This window comes from Grammomys surdaster, unplaced genomic scaffold (genome assembly GCF_004785775.1).
Source record: "Grammomys surdaster isolate TR1022 unplaced genomic scaffold, NIH_TR_1.0 257, whole genome shotgun sequence".
Classification (NCBI taxonomy): Eukaryota; Metazoa; Chordata; class Mammalia; order Rodentia; family Muridae; genus Grammomys; species Grammomys surdaster.
The window spans coordinates 5,320,166-5,334,925 of record NW_021604698.1 but is presented as its reverse complement, the minus strand read 5'-3'; the positions used below and the strand labels follow the sequence as shown (position 1 = coordinate 5,334,925).

Below are 14,760 nucleotides of genomic sequence, written 5' to 3'. Positions count from 1 at the left end.
TCCTTTCTTTCTTTCTTTCTTTCTTTCTTTCTTTCTTTCTTTCTTTCTTTCTTTCTTTCTTTCTTTCTTTCTTAAAAAGCATGTTGTGGCCATAGCTGCATGGGTTTATTTCTGGGTGCTCTGCTCTGTTCCCTTAGTCTATGTATCTGTTTTTGTTGAAGACCTTGTAGTTATTCTACAGTAGTTAGTTGGGTGCTATAATTTGAAATCCAGCATTATTCATTTGTTCAGGATTGCATCAGTTATTCCACGTCTTTTATGTTGGCGTATGAATTTCAGGATTGATTATTCCAGTTCTGTAAAGAATGCTTGGAATGTTGATGGGGGACTGCATGAAACTGTAAACTGTGTTTTGTAATATAGTCATTCAGACACGAATTCTGCCTGTCCATGAGTGTGAAGAGTCCTTCCATCTCCTGTGGTTATCACTCTCTTCAGGGTCTTAGAACTTTGATTGTAAAGGTCTTTCACTGTTTTTTTTTGGGGGGGGAGGTATATTCCTATGTGTTTTATTGTTGTCTATGTTTGTTTAATGTTTTTTAAAGTAATTGTGAGCTTTAAAAAGCTATTAAGAGCTATTTCTATTTCTCAGCATTTCGGGAATCTTCTTGGTATACAGGACTGCTGCTGATTTTGTGTCTTTGCTAACCTTTGATATTTCTGAGTTTTCCTGCGGGGTGCGTAAGTTTAGATTGTCCACAAGTAGAGGGATAGGGTAGTTTGATACCTTCCTTCCTATTTGCATCCCTTCTGTTTCTTTGTCTTATTGTATTGCTGTAGCTAGATTGGAAGCCCTGTATTGAATTTCAGTGGAGAGAATAGACAGCCCTATCTCACCCAATTTTACAAGAATTACTTTGAGTTTTTTAAGGTATTTCTATAGATGTTCTCTTAAGTTTGCTTTCTGTTGCTGTGACAAAACACCATTGCTGATTACAGCCTTGGAAGAGAGGGTTTGTTACAGCTTACAGTCCATCATGCTGGTAGGACAGGGCCGTAACTCAAGTAGGAGCCTGAAGGAAGGAACTAAAGCAGAGGCCGAGAACTCCTGACTGGCTCTTGTGGTTTGTTCATCCTGCTTTCTTCCACAGCCTAGGATGTCCTGTCCAGGGATAGCACCGTCCACAGTGGGCAGGGCCCTCATATACTTATCATTAATGAAGAAAATGTCCCACAGACTTGCCTACAGGCCAATCTGATGGAAACATTTTTTTCTTCAGTTGGAGTTCTCTTTTTCTAGATTCCCCATGACCCAAGTTTGTGCCAAACTGACCTAAAAAACAAAAACTTTATACAGTTAGGAAAGTGATCTTATCTCCAGTATGCTCTTTTTCTATTTGTGTGTGTGTGTGTGTGTGTGTGTGTGTGTGTATGTAGGAATGGATTGTTTGCCTGCCTTTGTGTTTGAGCCTCATCCATGCAGGGTGCTTGTGAAGGTCAAAGCGGTATCAGGTCCCTAGAGTCACAGTTACTGATGCCGTGAGTCGCCTTGTGAGGACTGGAATTGAGCTCAGGTCCTAGGCAAGAACAGCAAGTGCTCCCAACCACTGAGCTATCTTTCCAGCACTTCTTTATTCATGGAAATGTCACTCATGTGTAAACTGAAGTATGATCATGAAGCCTTCATTTTCCCTCCAGCTCCCCACACAGCTCTCACAGGACTTCCTCCAATGTTATATTTATTACTATTTGTTTGTTCTTGCAAGCTCCTAAATCCAGCTAGTGCCACCCATATGTGGGTGTGGATAGGTACCCTGGAGCATGGGAGCCTGCCAAAGCCACACCCTCAAAAGAAAGTGATCTTTCTCAACTACTGCCCCTGCAAGTAGCTCCTCAGTAGGGGGTGGGGCCTGCAGACCGTTGACCCTATTTGTGCCAGCATTTTGGCTGGCACAAGATCAAACCAGTTGGGAGTGGGTGAATGGATGGTACTTTTGGGGTTCTGAATAGGTGGATCTCACATTGTGTCACAGGCTTTTGCTGTATATGAGACATGATCGTATTTTTTTCCATTTTGAGTCTGATATTGTGAGCTACTTTGGTTGCTTTTCATTTTTATTATTGTACTGTGTCAAGTAACAACAGTACTGTCATTATATAGTCCTGGTGGGCCTGGAACTCTGTGTAATGTAGGCTAGCCCTGATCTCTCAGAGATCTGTTTGCCTTTGTCACTCAAGTTCTGGGATTAAAGGTGTGTGCCACAGTACCCTGCTCACAGGTTTGTTTGTTTGAATTATGTGTGACTATGTTTGTGTGTTGTGGCTATGTTAATAAGAGTATAGGTGCCCAAGTCCAGAAATACCTTGTTCCCACTGGAGCTGGTGTTACAGTGTCTGAACCGCAACAGATGTAGGAGGTGGCAACTAAACTCCAGTTGTCTACAGAAGCGGTTTGCAGTTTTAACTGCTGAGCCATCAAAAGCTATGCTCATTTTAAAAATGAAAGTTTGGTCTTGTATTTCCAAGATAAATTCCACATGCTTATCATATACTGACACTCTTTTATATGCTTTGGAATTCCATTTGCTGGTAAGTTGTAGAAGATGCCTGTGTTGAATGTTCATCTGCGTTTTCTCACATCATTTCTTGTTTTTGATGTTACAGTAACATCAACTTCAAAAAATGGGTGAAGACTTTTTGAAGTTTGTACAGAGTGGATTTTAGATCTTCCTTAAATGTTTGGAGAACAATTCCAGCCGTTGGGTTTGGAATTTTCTTGTGTTTTTAATCAAACATTTCATTTAGCATAAGAGATGTTTTCTTTATATCTGCTCTTAAATGAATTTAGTAATTTATGCACTTCAAGGAATTTGTCTATTTCATCTCCTTTCAAATGTGTTGGATCTTGAGGTAGACAGATCCCAAGCTTTCCAAGGAACCACACACTGATTTCATAGTGACTGTAAACGTTTGCATTCCCACTGTGGGTGAGTAAGGTCCTCTTTCTTACTGACCTTGACTGGCTGGCTAAGTTGGATTCTCAAAGTCATTTTAATTTACATTTGACTAAGGATGTTAAACATTTCTTTAAGTGCTTCTCAGTCATTTGTATTTTTCTGTCTTGATGACTGTCTAGTTCTGTACCCCATCTTTTAATTGCTGTTGTTGTTGTTAGTTCTTTATATATTTAGATGTTAACACTCTATCAGATGTGTAGTTGATAAAACTCTTTTCTCATTCTGGAGCCTCTCAGTTTGTTTGAGTAATGGTGTCCTTTGCCATATAGAAGCTTTTCAGTTTCATGAGGTCCCGTTTGGTAGTTTTTCTTATTGCCTGAGTTGTGTTCTATTCAGGAAGTTGTCTCCTGAGTTCAAGACTCTCCCCCAGAAGAAGAATCTGAAGTTCTCTTCTATCAGATTCATGGTATCTGGCATTCTGTTGAGGTTCTTGATCAATCTGGAGTTCAGTTTTGTGTACAGTGGTAAATATGGGTATATTTCCACTCTTCTACATGTAACCCTTCAGTCTGACCAGCACCATTTGCTGCAGATGCTGTCTTTTCTCCAGTGTATATTTTTGGCTTGTCAAAAAATAAAAAATGAATCTGGTACCCACAGGTGTATGATCATCAATTCAATTAGGCTGATCAATGTGTCTGTTTTTATGTCACCACAATGCTGTCTTTGTTACTATAGTTCTTTGATACAGCTTGAAATCTGGGATGGTAATACTTCAACTGGTTCTTTTATTATTCAAGATTGTTTTAGCTATCCTAGGGGGTGTGTGTGTGTGTGTATGTATGTATGTATGTATGTATGTATGTATGTATGATTTTTTTATTTCTGTGAAGAATTATGTTGAAAATTTTGATAGGATTGTGTTGAATCTGTAGGCTGCTTTTGGAAGATGGCCATTTTCACTATATTCTACCCATTCCTGAGCTGGGATATCTCTCCACCTCCTGATACCTGCTTCAGAGTCTTCAGTTTCTTAAAGGTTTTATTATTACTAGCTTTCCCCTTGCTTGATTAGAATTATCTGTATACATACATACATAAATACATACATACATACATGTGTGTGTGTGTGTGTGTGTGTTGAGGTTATTGTAAAAGGTATCATTTCCCAGGTTTCTTTCTCAGTCTGCCACTTGCATTTAGTATGGCTACTGGTTTCTGTGTGTTAATTTTATATCCTGCTGCATTGCTAAAAATGTTTCTAATCTATAGAAGTTTCCAGGTGGATTTTAAGGGTCTTTTATATATAAAGCTGCATCGTCTGCAAATAAAAATATCTTGGCTGCTTCTTTCTCTAAATTTTTCATTTTCAGTTTGGGTTTTCTTTGGTGATTCTATTTCTACTTTCATGCCTTGAAATGTTTTGTTATTTCATTCCACTGTGTATTTTCACAGCCTTCCTGGGGTGAGTTTTGATTGTAGTCATGGTTCCTATTTTGAAATCCTTGTCTTGTGCTTCATTTTCCTGGGCCTCCTGTAGCAGGGTTGCTGGGCTCTGGTGAAAGCATACCATCTTGACTGGTTTTGTTTGTGGTTTTCCACTGGTGTCTAGGCATCTGGAATTAGGAGGATTGAGGTGATTCTGGGGATGGATATCTGGTCCTGTCTTTGTTGGACAGGGCATTCTGTTCCTTGGTTTCTGCTGCCCTCTCTGGATCTTAGAGAGGCTGTAGGTCTCTCTGTAGGGTGTGTGGCTGTAGGTTCCCTGATAGAGAGTACTTCTGCAGGTCACTGAGTGGCCAAAAGTAATACAGATGGGCAAAGCCAAGAGTGACTGTGGGAAAGAGCTACAGGATCCTGTCCAGATCCAGAGGTGGGATCCCAGGGAGGACAGGCAAGTAGGCTGCAGTAGAAAAGAATGTGTCTGTAGAGTCAGAGATGGTCAGAACAAGAGCTGGAGTGCCTAGTGTATAGAGTTGAGGTGCGAGGGGGTATCTTCAAGCTGCATGCAGGCTGCTACAGGACTGAGGGTGAGAATAAGAAGAGCTAAACTAGGTGCAGGAAATGGAGGTAGCTGATGGAGGGTGGGAGAGTGAGGCACCTGCAAGCAGTCTGTTACAGGGCTGGGGTGAGGCTAGTGAAGGGTACTAGGAGAGGCCTTTCTGAATCCCAGTGCTGTGTAGCGTCTGGGTCCCAGGTAGCAAGTGTTTCTAGGTACCTGGCTAGAAGGTGGTATGCTGGTGTCAGCTTTTATCATATCACATAGTCATATTATGCTTTTTATCCAGTTTGATTCTTCTGGTTTTAGAAGTAATTTTTAGGTCTTTTATTTATATATAATGAAGATAGCTTAAGTTTAATTTTCAACTTACTGTTTGTTTTTTGTTTTCTTTCTTGTTTATATGTTTGTTTGCTTCTTTGTTTGTTTTTAAGACACGGTTTCTCTGTGTAACAGAGCCTTGGCTGTCTTAGAACTCTATTTGTAGGCCAGGATGGTCTTGAGTTTACAAAGATCTGCCTGCCTCTGCTTCCTAGGCGCTGGGATTAGTGTATGTGCCACCATGCTCGGCTCTGTTTTTTTTTTTTTTTTTTTTTTTTGTTGTTGTTTTGTTTTGTTTTTTTAAATCTTACCTGATTATTTTTCAAAATTATGTTGGGTTAAACATTTTTAATCCCATTTTCCATGTTATCTTCCTTGTTTTACTTATGTGTGCGTGCGTGTGTGTGTGTGTGCATGTGTGCATGCTTGAGCACGTCTTTACTTTTACTCATTACAGCTTACCGCCAGTTCTTTATCACTTCACAGAGAATGTTAGAAACATCTCAGTGTCTCCTGCATCTACCTTTATGCTATGTTGCCTTGTGTTTTCCTTTCTCGTTTGTTATAAAATTCCAAAGTGTAGGGTTAGCAGTTTTAGCTTAGTGTTCTGCTTTCTGAAGTGTAGTGTTCCTCCGCATCAGTAGGCATTTTGAGCCAGCTGTAAGGCGGCAGGGGAGGAGACGTTCTGTTTATCGTGGGGTGTGAACAACATCTCTTGCTCCACATGGAGGTGCTGCCGTCCCAGTGTGGCAAGAAAACCCGTCTTTCCCACTTGTCATCATGGTGTGCTTCATTGTTCCGCAGAGATCAGATCTCCTTTGTCCTGCTCTTTGTGTTTCTGCAGTGAGGTCTTCAGGTGGGACACTCTTTATTGTGCATCTGAAATGTCATCACCCGTCACTTTCCCAGGCTGTTCTTCACTGGTTGGGAATCTAGACTGTTTGTACATAGTTCTAGAACTCTTCTGCAGTCACATCCTTTGTGGTTTTGTACCACACCCTGCTTCCCTTCTTCCTGGCTTTTAGTGATTTGATTCTGTTGAGCCCCAGAGTCGCTCTTTTCCTTCACTCTTGCTGTAGTTTGTTGAGCTTCTGTATCCGTAGGTGTATAGTTCTCACCACACGTTACACTGTAACTGTAAATGTGTAAAGTCCCTGTCTGTCTTTTCAAGGCTCTTGCTACTCCCCTATAGCAAGCTGTTGGTATCGTCCCCACGCTCCAGTGCCCTGACTCTCCTTCCCAATCCGTTTTCCATCTCTGTTCCCTTGGCTCGTGTTTTTGCGGGTGTGTTTTCAGGGTCTTTCCATGTATCTCAGGCTGACCTCGAAGGTCTGTTTCTCTCACGTCAGCCTTTTAAGTGCTGAGATCATAGGCTGTGACCTTATGCCTGGCTTCTGGGTTTTATTTTGGAGACAGATCCTGCCTTCTAGTGCTCAGTGGCCTGGCGCTCCCCATCTGACACTGTCTTCTCCTGCACCCCCTGTACTTTCCCGAGGAGTCAGCAGAGCCAGCATCAGCAGCTGCATGTGGGCGCTCCCCTTGTACTTGCCACTCTATCGTATGTGGCTGTTCTCCTTAATAACTGTATGCATGTGCAGGCTACAAGTGATAGCCTAATATTATTTCTCATGGCGCCCACTCTGCTTTCCTCGTTGCTGTTAAAGGTAAAATTGGAACTATGGTCCAGCAGTTAAGAGCACATACATTCCCTAGCAGACGAGTCGAGCTCAGTTCCCAGTTTGTCTTCCAGCCCCCATGTCAGGCCACTCAAAGTGGCTGTAACTGCCGTTGGGGCAGAGGTCTGATGCCTCTAGTCTCACATATCCACATGCATGTCCACAACCCTCACCCCCACCTCACACACACATAATTAAAATGAGTGTATGTAGAAATTGGGTCTGAAGAGCTGGCTCGGGTTAAGAGCACATACGGCATCGCTTCTCAGCCTTTTGGCCAGGAGCAAGTGAAGAGCGCACACTGCTCTTGCAGAGGACCTGGCTTCAGTTCTAGCGTGTGGCATCTCATTGCTCTGCTCTGGACCCCACAGGTAACAGACAAAACATTCACACATGGAACAGTTGAAGATAAAGAATTTAAAATGTTAAACTTTAAATCATTTTAACAATATTAAAACTGGAGGAGAGGGGTGAGAGAAGGCAGAAGTCAGTGATACAGACCGTCCAGGCTCCGTTCACCCAACCTCCTACAGGTGGGGGGGAAAAGACAGACCAGAGCATTGGGGGTAGGGAGGCGCAGAGAGAGAGAGAGAGAGACTCTGACTGACTATATGAGTGAATTATGTTGGGCATAAGAAGGAAAAGATGAATGGGCTCATCACAGAAGTGTTTTCACTCTGCAGGCTGTGTGTCGCAGCCCTGTCTGTGAATAACTTCCGTGACAACCGAGAGGCCCTCTATGGTGTGTTTGACGGAGACCGGAATGTGGAGGTGCCCTACCTTCTCCAGTGCACCATGAGTGACATTTTAGCTGAAGAGCTTCAGAAAACGAAAAATGAAGAAGAATACATGGTCAATACATTCATAGTCATGCAAAGGTAAATGATTTCTTCCTCCTCTTCTTCCTGTTTTATTTATTTATTCCTGCTCTTGTTTGGTGCTTCTCTCTTATTAGAAAGGTCGGTGCCCAGTGATCTCAGAGCTTCAGGTCACTGAAGAACTAGCCCCTGCGACCTGAACCCTCAGGTCACATGCTGCGAGGGCTCCTTCTGTCAAAGAATTTTTCATTCTTTTGTCACCTCGAGGGCTTTATGGATTGTAAAGGAATTGCCTCACAGTAAAGAGTGCACTGCAGACCCTGCTCTCAAAGGCTCTGTGGTGATAAATATCCTAGTGCTTTGAAGGTTATGGCAGCATTGATGAGCCCTCTCCCTTCCTTCCTCTCCCCGTGGGTAACCCGACAGAGATGATGGCTGTGTGACCAAGACAGGCAGTGTCTGCCCGCTGTGGATTGCTGCCCCGAGCAGCCTCCACAGTTATGTCTGCCTCGTGCACAGCCAAGGCAGGCAGGTTTCTGGCTCTTGCTTCCAGTGCTGCCCCTGTCTGCCAGATTCCTACTGGGTGCAGACAGCACTTGAGCACAATAGTAAAAGCTAGCAAATAGTCATTGTTCTAACTTCCTTACACATCCTGATATTTTTCCCCCAGTGAGATAATGCATTGCTACTCTTCATATCTTCTTGTGGAACCAAAGTACATAGAGGTGAAGTAAAGCACCCCCTAGGCCCTGTGGGCTGTACAGGCAGAATCCTGAGACCCCCCCATGGATGCTCCAGCTACCAGACATAGTAATTTTTCTGGTTTCAGCCACCACCTTGTCCCAGAAGACAGGAAATATGTCACACACAGACATAGATGCACACATACACACATACCATGTATACACACACACACACACACACACACACACACACAATCAATCAATCAATCAATCAATCATCCACACAGGCCTCTAGCAGATTCTGGTTACAAACATCTCACCAGTCATTGTGCATTTGAATGTCATTCTTCCTTAGAAGCACGCACCAGTCAGATCTGGTCTTGGAATCCTGTGACAGGCCCACCTGCAGTCTTCTTTGTGACTTTTGTCTGGTAGTTAGCAGGTTATAAGGCCAGGCATCTCTTCAGTTCTTAGAGTAACTGCCTATTCTTTGTGCCTGGTTGTCAAGTGTGTGTGGCTAGGTGCCCCTGGTTTCCGTTGCTTCTGTTCTCTGTTGTTTAACTTAGATTCTGGCAGTGCTTCAGAGTCTTTCCTGCCATCATTAGGCAAGAGAGGCAGTTTTTGGTTTTGTTTCTGTTTTTTATGACTGTCAAGGCTCAGGAGGCTTGGAGGAATGACCATTGGTTAGACCTGTGATGAGAGTTCTTTGCTCTTTATGATGTCAGTATTTCTAGGTGTTCCAAATATTCAATAAGTACACGGGTCAGTGGACAGTGGAGGATAAGGCAAAAACACTTGGTGTTTGACACCAGAATGCTGTTCCTATAGCTTTTATAGAACCAATAGTGCTCATCAAGAAAGTCTTGGCTGCACAGACAAGAACGGCGGTGAGCATCCTTCAGAAGAATGGTGATTAGGATCAGCCTGCAGTTCATGCATGGACCTGCTGTGTTTGCGCCTATTCTGATTTTTGTGGGAATAGAGGATTTGCAGAAGTGGGAGGAAAAAGAAGCAGCACTGTCTGGATGTTTTGGAATATGGTGCTGGGGCCGTATAACTGATACAGGACAGCAGACTAGACACAACAGGCCAGGACCAGCAATGTGGCTTTTAACAAAAGGTGATCCTTCTGACGCCATATGAGCAGATACTTCGATATGTAAAGGTGTGGTGTCAGAGTCCAGGGACCTTTCTCTTCTTGGAAGCTGAGCGGCTTTGGTGGACAAGGCTGAGTCTAATCTCTGGCCCTGCACACTGGTGTCATCTGTCTTCTGAATGGACAAGATGTAGTGAGGTGTTTGAGTGTTCACCCTTCTCTTTGGATCCAGGAAACTGGGAACTGCTGGGCAGAAACTTGGTGGCGCTGCTGTCCTGTGTCACATCAAGCATGACCCTGTGGACCTGGGGGGTTCCTTTACCCTGACCTCTGCTAATGTCGGCAAGTGCCAAACGGTTCTCTGTCGAAACGGGAAGCCACTGTCTCTGTCCAGGTCCTACATCATGAGCTGTGAAGAAGAGCGGAAGAGGATTAAGCAGCACAAAGCCATCATCACTGAGGTGAGGAGCCAGTTTTCCTCAGACAGCAGGAGGATGTGAGCAGCACCCCCTGGTGGGGCCTCCTCAGGAAACATGTCTTCAGAGGAAACTTGATGTTAGTTCAGCTTTAGTGCTCCAAGTCCATGGTATTACAGAGTAAATCCCTTGGTGCTTTAGATTACTGAGGAATAGCTCTATAGTTTATTATAGAATAACACGGCATTCATCAGTTGCATGGAGACAGGAACACCTCATGGGTACTGCCCAGTGGATCTGAGGCACTGGTTAAGTGCTGAGAACTTGGGCTCCTGAGTCATACTTCTGCTTTTGTCTCTCAGCGTAACGACTTGTAAATCTTTGCTTTCTCATGTGTAAAGTGGGAGTCAGACACCTGCCTTACTTTACAAGGTAGCCTGACACAATAACTATGGTGTCTGTATAAGTCTAGAACTATTTTCTGTTTTGCCAGTTGAGTAATACTGTTCTCAGGGGGCAGGAGGCAAAGTACAAAGTATATATAGAGATATATTTGATCATCAAAATTGGGACACCAGTGCCATATAGAGAGTAGAAGCAAGGTCTGTGGCTAAAGAGGTTACAGTTTGGGCATAATCCCACAACCAAGATTTACCTGGTCCCAAATGGCAATAGTATTGCTATTTAAAACAACAAAAAACCTAGAATAACAGTATAGTATGACCCATTGTCATTGAAATCTGAAACAAGCTTCTGCAGTTTTTTGTTTGCTAATTTACCAGCATGTCAGTCACTCACCACTAGCCTGGAAATGTCCATAGATACACGCCTGCTCACAAGTACCTAACCTCTTAGCAGTAAAACTCGCAGAGCAATGCACTGTCTGAGAGTGGAAGGGAAGGGTAATGTCCAGAAGAGAAAAAGAGACTGTTGAGCATCCCAGAAAGACACCAAGATGCCATGAGACCGTGGACGTGAGCACACGTATACATTTAGTTCCCTGTCTGTCCCAGCACTGAGGGTTACAGTGGATGTTGAGCACAGGTTAGGGGAGCGGGCAGTCTAGTGCTATCCAGAGATAGTGAGCTGATCGGCAACACTGGAGCAGAAGATGTCTGCCCCGTGGGTCAGAGTTTGTAGTCAACTGTGTTCTCCCCTTTGTCTGCTGCTTCTCTTCCTCACTTCTGCTTGCTCTGCTCAGTCTTCAACAGTGAGTAGTTCTCACTCCACCCCTTCTGTTCCTTGAAGATGCCCTCAGAGCACACACTGGGGAGAAGTGTGAGGGTGGCTAGGATAGCCAGCTCCCACCCCGGGCAGCAGTGGGCTTCATTACTAGGGTCAAGGGAGTTTCAAACTGCTTGAAAGCCTGTTTTACTCATCTTCCTAGACTGCCCTCTGGTCTAAGCATGGCTGGTGAGGTCACATCGGAAAGGCACCCAGAAACAAGCAGATACCCGTGAAGTACAGGTGGAGGCAGGCACTGAGCTGAAGCACAGGGCACTCTCTTGCAGAAGCACTTTTTGTGAGTCCAGAGACTCACAAAAGTTGCATTTGTTGTTGTGGACCCTTCTGTGGCAAGAAGCGTTAGAAGTAGGAGCTTGGGGATGGACATGGCTATAAGCCAGAGCCCCTCACAGCTGAAAGGTGGAGAACACAGCAGCTGCATGTAGCTAAGATTTCAAAGAACTCATCTTTTCCCCCAGCAAATGGCCTGGATTTGACTGCTGGTCTAAACAGCATGAGCTGTCTTAGACTGGGCTCCTTGGTTTCTGCATTTGTCCTTGGAAGTCAGGTTCCAGAAAAGTATGAGCATTCTTATGTTAACATTGCCTCTCCAAACACATGAGCACTGTGACTCGGTTACAAACATCCGTGGGTCACACAAGACTCCCTAGCCCTGCTCCGTGCTGGCTGTGCTGCTGGACAGTCAGGAGGTTGAACTGTGCCTGCCCTGGGTGTTTCTCTGGGACTTACCTCTTTAGAATCTAATAAGCGTGCATGCCATGTGAGGCTGTGCATCAGCTTGTCATGAAGAGACTTACCCCCTTGTATAAATGCAGTCCCTGTTAAAGGAATGGCTGAAATACTTCTTTTCATCCCCAGCGCTCCTTACAAACCCGGGTCTACATTTCAGCCTTTCCATATAGGGTGTGCGAGCTTCCTCTGTGGGATGCCCTGCACGAGGGAGGCTGCTGAGTCACCGCATGCGTTCTGTGCTCACTGTCTCTTTGGAAATTCTTCTAGGATGGCAAGGTCAATGGCGTGACAGAGTCCACACGCATCCTGGGCTACACCTTCCTCCACCCCAGTGTGGTACCTCGCCCCCATGTGCACTCCGTGCTTCTCACTCCGCAGGATGAGTTTTTCATCCTGGGCAGCAAAGGGCTGTGGGACAGCCTGTCCATTGAAGAGGCCGTGGAAGCCGTGCGCAACGTGCCAGATGCGCTGGCTGCCGCCAAGAAGCTCTGCACCCTGGCCCAGAGCTATGGCTGCCATGACAGCATCAGTGCTGTGGTGGTGCAGCTCAGTGTCACTGAAGACAGCTTCTGCTGCTGTGAGCTCAGCGCTGGAGGGAGCATGCCACCACCCAGCCCCGGGATCTTCCCACCCTCCGTCAACATGGTGATCAAGGACCGGCCCTCAGATGGGCTGGGTGTGCCTTCCTCCAGCAGCGGCATGGCATCTGAGATCAGCAGTGAACTGTCTACCTCCGAGATGAGTAGTGAGGTGGGTTCCACAGCCTCTGATGAGCCCGCATCTGGAGTGCTCAATGAGAGCAGCCCCGCCTACCCCAGCGAGCAGCGCTGCATGCTCCACCCCGTCTGCCTGTCTAACTCCTTCCAGCGTCAGCTGTCCAGTGCCACTTTCTCCAGCGCCTTCTCTGACAACGGCCTAGACAGTGACGATGAAGAACCCATTGAGGGTGTGTTCAGCAACGGCAGCCGGGTGGAGGTGGAGGTGGACATCCACTGCGGCCGGGCCAAGGAGAAGGAGAGACAGCAGCACCTGCTTCAGGTGCCAGCCGAGGCCAGCGATGAGGGCATTGTCATCAGCGCCAACGAGGATGAGTCAGGGCTGTCCAAAAAGGCAGACTTTTCTGCCGTGGGGACCATTGGGCGACGCCGGGCTAACGGCTCTGTAGCTCCCCAGGAAAGGAGCCATAATGTGATAGAGGTGGCAGCCGACGCGCCGCTCCGGAAGCCGGGAGGCTACTTTGCAGCCCCTGCTCAGCCAGATCCAGACGATCAGTTTATCATACCCCCAGAGCTGGAAGAGGAAGTCAAAGAAATCATGAAACATCACCAGGAACAGCAGCAGCAGCAGCTGCTGCCACTCCCACCCCAGCCGCCACAGCCACAGGCACAGCCACAGGCACAGGCACAGCGGCACTTCCAGATGGATCACCTGCCAGACTGTTACGATACACCGCTATGACCCAGCCTGAGTACTGTTCTAAACAATAAACTAAGCAGAGAGACTGGAGAGTCTCCCAGGCTCACAGTAAACCAGGGGTGTTACTTCATACCCTCTCCCAGACACTGCCCGTCTCTGCAGCTCCTTGTAGGCCCTCTTTGTATCGGTCACTTTAATACTTAACCACCTTTCTTCTAGTGACACTTTACCAATATGACTGAAATTTGTTAACTTCTTTCCCTAACATATCAACTGTGTAAAGACAGAGAACAAAAGGTTTAATATATTACAGAGAAACAGTTAATGATAATGTAATATTTTTAAAAATGGCTTTTTGTTGTTTTGTTTGTCTGGAAGGCAGGGCAAGTTGCCATTGCTAAATGATTTAATAATATTGTAATTGTGTATTTCTTTGTGGGGAAAGCTCCTTTTTTTTTTTTTTTTGTCTTGAACATGATAGACATTTGTAGAATATGGAGACTAACTCCTAGGAGTTGCTTTACTCTGTCAGGTGACTTAAGTCACTGGGACTCACTAATTTTCTCTGAGAGAACAGTTGATTGAGAACTTTCTATTGTAAATATCTCAGTGTTACATAGAGAAGCTTAACGTGTCTGTAGCCATGCATAAGCACATAGCCTAAATAACTGACTCCTTACTCGCTCTCAAGAGCCTCCCTGCCCCACCCCCACCTAGCTCATCTTCAGTGCGGGCCATGGGCAGTGTGCTCCTGTGCAGATGATGTGGCCCTGCTCTCGGGAACCCAGAACCTTTTACAGACACTTTTTAATTATGTTCCTTCCTGCTGCCACAATCAGCATGACTGTATAGAATCCCTTAGACCATCTACACATTCAGAGCTATATGGAACCAGAATGCCCAAATGGACATGTCATAATTTTTGTTATAATAAATATGAAATTTACAAGTACTGGATCCATCTGCTTTTGTCTCAGCATCTAGGTGTGTCTCACAGCCATACCAGCTTACGACTGGAAGGAATACATGGGGAATGGGGGGAATGAGATTAACCAACATTATGGTTTGGGGTTTCTTTCCTTAATATTCAAGTTCAGCTGCAGTGAATGAAGTAGTGAAATTGACTTTCTGGTCAACCGTATCCACAGCTGCTGTTACCCTTTTCTTGTCATTATTATGTGAGGCAGACACTGACCGAGGCCAGGATGAAGACTGCATAGAGGAGAGCCCTGCAGAGAACCTGCAGACCTCCTGCAGAACCGAGATGGCTTTCAGCTCCTCCTGGAGATCATGTGGATAGTGCACCCTGTGTTGTCACTGTGTCGATTAAGAGCTGTGTGTGGAAGACAGACGGCATCCAGATCTATCTGTCTCCCTTCAGGTTGCCCTGAGTAGTACTTGGCAAACCCAGACCAATGGCCGAGGCCACAGAAGAAGAGTTAGCTCATTCCAGCAGTGTCA

The 14,760-nt window shown here is 45.3% G+C and overlaps 1 protein-coding gene across 1 annotated transcript in view; it reads left to right on the top strand.

The window, feature by feature from the left end:
• Nucleotides 1-14,251, top strand: part of Phlpp1 (PH domain and leucine rich repeat protein phosphatase 1) — a 208,735-nt gene extending 194,484 nt beyond the window's left edge. The window contains exons 16-18 of the mRNA XM_028775649.1: nucleotides 7,577-7,771; nucleotides 9,723-9,951; nucleotides 12,151-14,251. Of these exons, the coding sequence (XP_028631482.1) occupies nucleotides 7,577-7,771; nucleotides 9,723-9,951; nucleotides 12,151-13,341 (1,615 nt within the window). The 3' untranslated portion in view covers nucleotides 13,342-14,251. The remainder of the gene's footprint in view (nucleotides 1-7,576; nucleotides 7,772-9,722; nucleotides 9,952-12,150) is intronic.
• Nucleotides 14,252-14,760: the final 509 nt, after the last annotated feature.